Raw genomic sequence first — 9,805 nt, forward strand, 5'->3', positions numbered from 1 at the left:
AATATTGGCGATATCATATAGTTTTAATAAAGTTTGGATATTTGATATTTTCATGGAAGATAGATTAATTATTTGAATTAAATACCAATTTATTAAAAATTATTGATGTAACCAATTGCTTGACAGTTTGGATACAAAAGACTCTTATCCGGACGTGGGATACGGTATCCAATGTACCAAACAGTGCTTCTAGTTCACCCTGCCAAACACCACACAACCACTTCACCACTCTATCTTTATCTTCTCGCTTCTGTTTCTGTTTGGAATCTCGGTAGCAGCGATGAATTTTTTCTCTCCGACCACCGCAACTCGGACGATTCCGGGATGTTTTCTTTTTCCGCCACGATACGGTGACTTCTCGAGAAGATGTTCTCTGGAGCTTAAACGTTCTGCACCTCCGTTTAGAGCTTCAACTCTCGTTTGCATGGCGGTTCGTACATTTCCGACCGATAAATGTAGATAGATTTCCGGACGTTTTGTCCTCGAGAGGGAACATGTCATCTTATTGTTTGGATTGGTTTTAATTGAATTTCAGTTTCTTTATGTTTCGAGCTCACTATGTTTTCTTTCGCTGAAGTTATTGGAGATGAATTCGTGGCACAACTGGTCTGGCTGAGGTTTATGGCAAGTGATGTTTGTATTTTATTATTTCAGGAACCTTATTTGATCACGAAGCTGGAATCAGCCGAGAATACGTGGAAAGAGTTATCGGTACTCACTGATTTATGGTTCAATAGCATTTTAATTTGTTTGCTGAAGGTGCTTGTATCCATCAATTTTTTTAGCGTGGTTATAATTGGAACAAAATTTTGGCATGATTTTTAGCTTAGAAATTTATAGTTTAAAATGCCAATAAGTCTTAACTTCTGTCTCAATGTTGTTATAGTTTGACTACAACGATAATTGAACTTAGTTTTCTTCCGAGTGAAAATCCAGGGAAGGGGAAATTAGCTAAGATATGTCTTGGAAAAGTTAAGAGCTCTTAGAATTATCATGCTCCATTATATTATGAATTTTCCTTTCATGAAGATATCAGGAAACGTAATTTGCAGTTAAAATGAAACCGTGGCTACAGTGAACTCTGTATATTGTTTCTGCATGACTGTAATTCTGCTGCGAACTTTTAAATTTTAAAATAAGTAAATTAAGTACCCAACGATTCCACTTAGTTACTTACTTTTAGAGTACTAACAACAAAAGAAGAGGTAGAAGAACGTCCTCACTAGAGACCTTGTCTATGTGCCTGGTATTATGATACTCTTTAGGCAAAAAATGAAGAAATGTATTTTGGATTTGACTATAGCCTATAATGATAAACTAATAATTCCTTGCTTTCCCACTACACTTGGGATTTGAATTGAAATTTTTTAGCTATCACAAGTATTTTTTTAACCACCGCTTTTCTCCTGAAATTTTTGTAAAACTAATGAAATGTTTATGAATAAAATCTAGGTGTATTAACTGTAATCAAGTTTCTCCCCTCATTCTGTAGGCCACATTTGGAACTTGCATTTACATTCTCAGTGCTCCAATTATGCTTTTCATTTGGTTATTGTTTTATTATTCTTCACCACCAGAATCATAGTTGGTATATTTATTTAGGTCAAGCTGGCTGATCCAGATATTGTCTCGAACCCCACAGAGTATCAAAAACTTGCCCAATCAATGTCAGAGCTTGACGAGGTATAGCACAACTATTTGCCTCTGATATTGTGATTTATAGGAACAGTTAGAAGAACCTTCCCCTTTTTTCCCTTCAGATTGTTTCTTTTCAAAACTGACGTTACACTATTCCTATTGGTTGGTTGGTGTGGGATGCCGGGACAGGTGGTATCAACCTTCAGAAGATTCAAGGAATGTGAGAAGCAGTTGCAGGAGGCAAAAGGTTGACTGATAAGTACTTCAAAAAAATTTATGACAATTTTTTTTTTTTTTTTTGAATTTGTCTTATTTTCTTCTTCTTTGTCATGATTATCGTGTCAGCTTTAGCAAAAGAAAGTGGGAATGACGAGGATATGGCAGAGATGATTGCTTTAGAAATCAGTTCTTTATCCAGTCAACTCAAAGACATTGAGGAGAAGCTTAAGGTGCTTTTGATTCATGAACTTGATCATTACATGTGTGTATATTTTGGATAGGAGTCAAACTTTTATTAATGTTAATGTGCGTATAATTCTCTTTATCGATGTCGTTTTGTTTCCCTGTTTGGAGTGGGGTGGAGGTCCTTGATTTTCAATCCTTCACAGTTTGTGGTTCAGAGTTTTCATATTCTGCTTTTTAACGAGCATCCGTTCAGACAGATGTCTAAACGCACTCTATTTTGTTTCTTTAGCAATTTTCATCAGTTTTTGTTATTTTCTCTTCTTTTGTAAGTTGGTAGAATTATTTAATTTCTGAAACAAATAGGTAGTGGCATTGTAGCTTGGTTCTTTACTAATTGTCAGATTTTTACAAGCAAATACTGTGCTTTCTTGTCATTTGTGTGGTTTGATTGTTTTCTTTTTTTGGGGACTTTAGTTATTTCCTGGTATTCTACAAGTTGCATCTTATGTTTCTCTGAATCTGAAGACATTATGTCACAATTTTCTTTATCAGGTGATGTTGCTTCCATCTGATCCTCTTGATGCAAGAAATATTATGCTTGAAGGTCAGCTTCCTCAGTTTCCAATTTTATGCCATCTGAATATGAAAAATTTTAAAGTCCATTTTGCATAGATTCATTGTGCAAAAATGATATACTTATTGGACAATTAGAATTCTGTAAAAGTAAACTGCTTACACTTGTGTGTTTTGTTTATGCTGATTAAAAATTGTAATATTCTTCTTGCCATGCAGTCCGAGCAGGTACGGGTGGTGATGAAGCTGGAATCTGGGCTGGTGATCTTGTAGGTACATGCTTCTTTTATCCTTCAAGTACTACAGAAAATTGAGCACATATTCTTTTTTTGGTTGCCCTTACAATAGCCGAACATGAGAAATATTGGTTATAATAGAAAATCGCTTGATATCTTTGTAAGAAATGCTATGTCAAATAAACATATTATTTGAAGTGATCTATGCTTTATATTCCCCTTTCTAACCTTTTAGGTCTTTTAAGTGTATTGAAAAAGTATTGATAGGCTTAGTGAACTTCCATGTTCTGAAGTTTCTTCCATATACATTCTTGCATTGCTTTGATTTTAGACCTCCGTTATCCTATGTATTGTTCTGTGTTACCATTTCTTCTCCTCTCATCTTTTCCATTTATGTAACAGGTCCGTATGTATCAGAAATACAGTGAGCGGAATTCTTGGAAATTTTCCCCTATTTCAAGTTCTGAGGTATGTGTTTCTAAACTTCCCAGAAGAAGTAAACATTCTAGTGCTTTCTGTATGTCTAAAAGAACTTATACTGTTCACCTTTCAGGCTGAAAAAGGTGGATTCAAAACTTATGTGTTGGAAATCAAAGGAAATCGTGTCTACAGTAAATTAAAATATGAGTCTGGTGTTCACCGGGTTCAACGTGTTCCTCAAACAGAAACACAGGGCCGTGTGCATACTTCCACTGCTACAGTAGCCATCATGCCAGAGGTAAACAATTTCCTGAATTTTCTGTTGAATGTTGATTAATTGTGTCTGATTCTTGTAAAAAAAGTATTGCATGCCCCAATCAGACTAATGTCTAGAATAACATTACGTGAGTTTGTTAATTTCCTCCCTGACAGTTGCTGATGTTAATTCGTGTAGTTTCCTTCTTGTTCCCCTTCCCTTAATAGGTTCCTGATATATTTCTTGTACTCCGTTATTATCTGGATAGTCTTCAATACTTTTAGCACTTGACAATTATAACGTGGAAAAGTTGTACCGCAGCTTTAAAATCCCTAGACGGTGAATTAATGTGGGATTACTAATCACGGTTTTCTGACATATCTCACCAGTGCCTTAACATGAAGACCTGAGCAGATAACTGTAGACCTATCCTTCATATTTATTTAGTTGATGTTGATAGTGTCCATACTGTTTCTTTGTAGGAGTAGTTATGATTTAGATATGATAACTTCTCTTGACTTGACTATGCATTCACATCTTGATCAGCTATATACTTTCTCTTGATTGGTTGAGCTTGTTTCATTCTTGCATCTAGGCAGATGAAGTTGAGGTTGTGATTGATCCAAAAGACATTGAACTAACAACTACAAGATCTGGGGGTGCAGGAGGTATAAATTTACTTAATTGATTCAAATATTACTTTGGCTAGCTCTCTGTATCTGTTCTCATAAACCAAGAAATGGTAGAATTAACCTTTTTTTTTTCCAATGGTTATGCAGGGCAGAATGTGAACAAGGTGGAGACAGCAATTGATCTTTTCCACAAGCCAACAGGAATTCGCATTTTTTGCACTGAAGAAAGGACTCAACTTCAGAACAAGCATCGAGCTTTTCAATTGCTGCGAGCCAAACTGTGAGCATCCATTACACCATAAACATTTGCCATTTTATCATATAAATTATATGCACTTTATTCATATAATTCCTATATTTTTTGCCGAAACAAATAATTAAATGAACTTCATGACCATTTCTAGGGTTTTCTCAAATAATTGAAGAAACTTTATTGTCATTGCAATATTCCGAAGGAATTTGGCTGGTCATTGGTATGGGGCAATAAAAATAAAATAAAATAACCGAGATTGAACAGTTGTTCATTCAGTTCTGCACAACCCTTGTGATCAACTGAGGCATCAAAGAAATCTTAATTTTCTTTTTCTCTCTCACGCACAGCCTCCACCACCCATTGTTCACACCCAACCCGGGCCAGCCCCTTCCCCAACCTTTGTCCATGCTTGCCCTTGTATGTTCTGGCTTAGCCTCTCGCTTCCTATTTGCCAACCCCCTCCAATCCAACCTGGTCGGTTGGTCAGTTCTTTCGTCCAAAGAAAGCAGAAAAGTTAGTTTCTTATGCCCTGCCCCAACTGACAATCAGCTCAAGGGTACCTCTACTCTGATCTCCACTGACTTTCGCCCCTAGTCATTGGTTTCTTAACCCTCCTATTCAATCTCTTGGCATTAATTTTTCAAAAAGAAAATGATGTTTTTCTAATATATATTGACTTGCCTTTCATAGTGGACAGGGTGATAATTTTGCTGGTTTCAACATCGTGTAAATTCATGAATTTAATCCCCCTTCCCCTTCCCCCTTCTTTTCCTTTTCAGTTATGAGATCAAAGTGAGGGAACAGCAGGAGAGGATCAGGAATCAACGAAAATTACAGGTAAATATTAGTTTTCTCTTTCTTTCTTTTCTCGTTATCATTTATCCATGTTTAGCAAAGAACACCTTTTTGTGCATTTGGTTTTTTGAGTGTCCATGTACTTTTTCATTTTCTCTTAATGAAGGTTTGGTTCTTTATTAGAAAAAATCAGACAATAGTTTCTGAAGTTATTACAGTCAGTTAGTCGCTATATTTGATAAACTTGCCTAGGAAACGAAGAGCTGTTACCCTCCATTTTTTTCAAGCACTTCCTAGTCTAGAGTAATTTCTAAGTAAGCACAAAATTTCATTGGCAACATTATTGGAAACGGCAATGTCCATTATGCAATACTATTTGGATGGAATATCAAAAACTAAAAATCTCTTGGACTCCACAAACCCATACCCAGAGGTCTTAGGTGCACAAATACGACTGTTTTAGAGCACGATAATTATATTTTAGGAATCTTTTATCAATTTTTTTCTTCTTTCTGCTGTGATAATAATCTACTTCATAATGTTGCCAAATCATTAGTTTTTGCTCAATTTTACAATATTCTACGTGTGTAACTCTAAATCTGAAAGCAAGTAGTTGTCACATTAATGCAAGGCAATTGTACAAGCAGACCCCAGCCGAATATTCTCATAAAAGCAATCGAGTATAAGCTGTTCTTCAATTTCAGTGTTCTTATTTTCTTGTTGTCCTCTTTTCTGTCTCCTCACAGACATTTTCAAAATTGGTTGTCAATTTTTTAATGATGAAACTTCATGCAAATCACTGCTTGGGGTTGTTGCAACTTGAATTTGTTAAACGAAATTGAATACCTGATTATAACTTCTCAATGTAATTTTATTAGGCAATCAAATTGTTTTCATTGGTGTATTCCCTCGTTCTAAAAGGTTCTGTTGCAGGTTGGTACAGGTGCCCGTGCTGAGAAAATACGGACTTACAATTACAAGGTATGATATTGGTTATATTTCTGGCTTGAAACTGATGAAAAAAGAAATACAGCTACTGTCATAAAGCAAGCTATCCATATGGTACCACAAAGATGTTGAAGACCAAGAAATAGTTCTAAAAGATAAATTAGTGCATGAAGTATTAACTTGTTATGAACGTTATATAAAAGCAACTATTATTGGTTGGCCTAGTGGACAAGAGAGTAATGGACCTATAGGGAACAAGTTCAGTCACGATCACCTAGACTTAATATTCGATAAGTATCTTGACAGCCAAATGTAGTAGGGTTAGACGGTTGTTCCATGAAATTAGTTGAGGTGCTAGCAAGCGTGTTTGGATCCTCATTGTTATATAAAAGAATATAAAAAAATTAGAAAAGGACGGAAAAGAATAAAAAAATTAAAAAAAGACGAAGGAAGGACCAAACCAAAAGGGTTTGAAAAACCGATCATGTCACAAACAAACTCACAAATTGTCACGACAACCATGTATACTCGTCTCACTAATGAAACGATCGAACTTGTGAAACTATCATTTCCAGTGTGTAGTTCAAGGTGGAAATGAAACATCTTAGCATAATTCATAGAAATTGATCCTAACAGACTGATAATTTCCATAGAATTCACTAACTTTTGGATTTTCCTCATATTAGGATAACAGGGTGACTGACCACAGGTTGAAAATGAACTTCGAGCTCACATCCTTTATTGATGGTGATATAGAGAACGCAGTTCAGGTAATATTCTCTCTCATCTTTTTACCTTTTGAACTCTCATTGAAAGCAAAAAAGTCATATCCTCCATTTTTTTTTCAATCAAGGCATGTGTTGCCATGGAACAAAAAGAACTCATGGAAGAATTGGTTCAATCTACCGGGGCTCCAACCACTTGAATTTTCATCATTTCCTGCCAATAGTTTGGGCCCTCATAACACGTATTTCTTTGAGAACCGTATGAACTGCTATGAGGTTAGGTAAAAACCATTCACCATTATTCATAATTTTTCTGCACATGGGCCTGCCTGCTATATGTATGATTGATATACACATACTGAGATTATACCATTTAGAGTTGGGTTTTTTGGCGTCAGTAGTCTGAAAATAGAAGGAGAAAAAGAAGAAATTAACCCATCCCATCCCCGCTAGAACTAGATTATGATGTTGATGCGACTTTACGAAATTAATTACATATTTTTCCTTTCTTGTATGGTTTACGAACTATTGTTTCGATGAATTTTCCATTGCTTTGGTTGGTTTGGGGATTCTTGTAGTCTCACATGCAGTTTTGTTGATCTTTGACTGACTTGGTCCAGTTTGGTTGATCATGTTATGAAAAGGGTGAAAGTTGCTTCTTGAAGTTAGAGGTGTTAGATACTAAACTGAATATGATATTATCCATTTTGAGCACAAGTTCTTATGGCTTTGCTTTGAGCTTCCTCAAAAGGCCTCGTGCCAATGGAGAGAGTATTATTTGATTATAAACTTATGATCATTCTCTAAATTAGCCGACGTGGGACTTTCAATATCAACGAAAAAGTCTTAAAAGAGAAGACATGCCCTTACCACATTTGATAGCATCTTGAGATGTGGGAAATGCATCTTCGATTGCTTTATCAAAGTGGAGTCCAAATGAAATATTGGATGAAAAATACAAATCTCCAAGATTGAAAATTAAGTTAAATTACAAATTTAGTTGTTAACCTCGTGTCTCATTGGGTCTAATAGGTCTATAAATTTGATAATCATTGTGTTGCTTATTTATTTGACTATGATTTTATCACGTTAAAAGTATTATTATTATTATTATTATTATTTTGATATTACATAACAAGCACAGGTGTGAGAGAACTTATTGTTATGTTCAAAATTTATTAGTACGACAATGAGTCAAGGGTAAAATATCATTTTTGCATTATTCTAATTTAATCCAATATTTTTAACTATCCAAAATTTACTACATGTATTTTTCATAAATTTAAAACTAACTATTAACTACTATTGTTAGTTTGATGCTAAATTTGTGATAAAATACTAATAATCATTTCAATTAAAATATTGCGTATACAAAAAAAAAGAATAAATAAATAAATAAATAATAATAATAATAATGGTAAAAATTAGAGGTGTACATCGTACATGGTTTGGGTTGGGTAAGTTGGAGTCAAAAGTTTTACCCAACTTGAAACATTTCACAACCCAACCCAACCCTCTCTTTTTGGGTTGAGTTCGGGTTGGGTATAGATAATAGTATTAATAAAAAAATAATAAAAATGAAACATGTATTTGCCTGGCGTCAAACTCGGACGTGAGTGTCTCTGAACGGGTTTCAGTACTACTTTAGCAAACCCATTAATAAGAAAAAATTCTTAATATATTTTATATATTTTTATTTGGCTCGGGTCAACTCGAAGGTTTGGTCCATGAACCCTGAGACCGAATCGATTCAGTTTGAGTTCAGAAAAATGAATTCAACCCTACTCGAAATGCTAACTCAACCCAACTCAACAGGTTCGGGTTGGGTTGGCCCTGTTTGTTGGGTTGAATTCACACCCCAATCAGAATTAAGAAATTAAAATAATCTTTTAATTAAAAATTATCTAATAATAATACTAATAATAAAAGGCTAGAATTTATATTCTATTATTTTAAAAAAAATTATCTTTACGTAAAATTGGATCGAATTGAACGACCCACTCCCATCTCTCAAAAACAGAATCCAACCAGCTCATGGCTTCTTTGCCTCGTCATGGCCTTCGCTTCCACACACATGGCGCCCTCTCTTTAACCCACCCCTCTCCTTCCTTTCCATTTCCTCCTCCTCCTCAGTCCCATTCCTCTATGCTCAGAAAACTTCCCCTCCGCCGCTTCCTCCGCCGCCGCTATCCCTCTGAATTCTCTCCAAATTCAACCCCAATTCCGTTCCCGCGCTTTCCCTTCCTTCTTTCCCATTCTCCATTCCGTTTCCGTGCACCCTTTCACGCCTGCAAGGTCCTCGCCATGGCTGCACAGTCCTCCGATGGCGGTTCTCACTCTCACAAGTACACCAATCTCCTTGCTGTTGAACACAGTCCTTATCTCTTGCAGCACGCCCATAACCCGGTAATTCCGCTTCTATGATCTCCGGTAACCCTTATTTTTACTTGTTTATGTACTCGGTGGCGTGAATTGATGATTGGTTGTGTTCTTACCGTCACGAGTACGATGGGAACGATTTGAACCTACCGCCCTTTAGGAGAGATGATGTAATAAACACTCAGCGGTGGATTTGAATGTTTGTTGCTCCCGATAATCATTTCATTTTTAAAATTTAAGCTTATGAACACCTCTAGGTTTGTTATTTCTGATTTCCCATGTTTTTGGAAGTTTCTTAAGTGTGAAAATTCCTATGTATTTGAGTTTTATTTATATATTTTGTTTAGAATTAGTCTGGAATTTTGATTTCTTACTTATTTACTTTTTGCATTTTTACTAGCGAGATGAAACTAAGGTAAAGAAACAATGAGAAAACATGGCTAATTTTCAAAATGAATCAAAAAACCAAATGAATATCATACTGCGACTTGAAGCGTTGTAAACGGATGGATTGGTTTGAATTTTTTTTTTGGGGGGGGGGGGGG

The 9,805-nt window shown here is 35.5% G+C and overlaps 2 protein-coding genes across 2 annotated transcripts in view; both read left to right on the top strand.

Annotated features, from left to right (window-relative positions):
• The first annotated feature begins 222 nt into the window (after positions 1–222).
• Positions 223–7,422, top strand: LOC111460751 (peptide chain release factor APG3, chloroplastic). Its single transcript, XM_023104018.1, has 15 exons — positions 223–430; positions 655–711; positions 1,603–1,683; positions 1,828–1,885; positions 1,984–2,087; positions 2,596–2,647; positions 2,836–2,885; positions 3,255–3,320; positions 3,406–3,570; positions 4,124–4,196; positions 4,308–4,440; positions 5,193–5,250; positions 6,142–6,189; positions 6,843–6,926; positions 7,010–7,422. The coding sequence occupies exons 1-15, from the start codon at positions 281–283 to the stop codon at positions 7,079–7,081; spliced, it is 1,251 nt and encodes a 416-aa protein (XP_022959786.1). The 5' UTR covers positions 223–280; the 3' UTR covers positions 7,082–7,422.
• Positions 7,423–8,903: 1,481 nt separating this feature from the next.
• Positions 8,904–9,805, top strand: part of LOC111460750 (spermatogenesis-associated protein 20) — a 6,030-nt gene continuing 5,128 nt past the window's right edge. The window contains exon 1 of the mRNA XM_023104017.1: positions 8,904–9,287. Coding sequence (XP_022959785.1) covers positions 8,916–9,287 — 372 coding nt within the window. The 5' untranslated portion in view covers positions 8,904–8,915. The remainder of the gene's footprint in view (positions 9,288–9,805) is intronic.

Source organism: Cucurbita moschata, unplaced genomic scaffold (assembly GCF_002738365.1).
Source record: "Cucurbita moschata cultivar Rifu unplaced genomic scaffold, Cmos_1.0 Cmo_Scf00024, whole genome shotgun sequence".
Classification (NCBI taxonomy): domain Eukaryota; kingdom Viridiplantae; phylum Streptophyta; class Magnoliopsida; order Cucurbitales; family Cucurbitaceae; genus Cucurbita; species Cucurbita moschata.

What these genes read in the sequence shown, in the direction of transcription:
- LOC111460751 (XM_023104018.1), top strand. Translation starts at nt 281, where the DNA reads ATGAATTTTTTCTCTCCGACCACCGCAACTCGGACGATTCCGGGATGT. An exon ending in ATACGTGGAAAGAGTTATCG is followed by an intron (nt 712 to 1,602) that starts GTACTCACTGAT and finishes ATATTTATTTAG; the next exon opens with GTCAAGCTGGCTGATCCAGA. An exon ending in CCCCTATTTCAAGTTCTGAG is followed by an intron (nt 3,321 to 3,405) that starts GTATGTGTTTCT and finishes TTCACCTTTCAG; the next exon opens with GCTGAAAAAGGTGGATTCAA.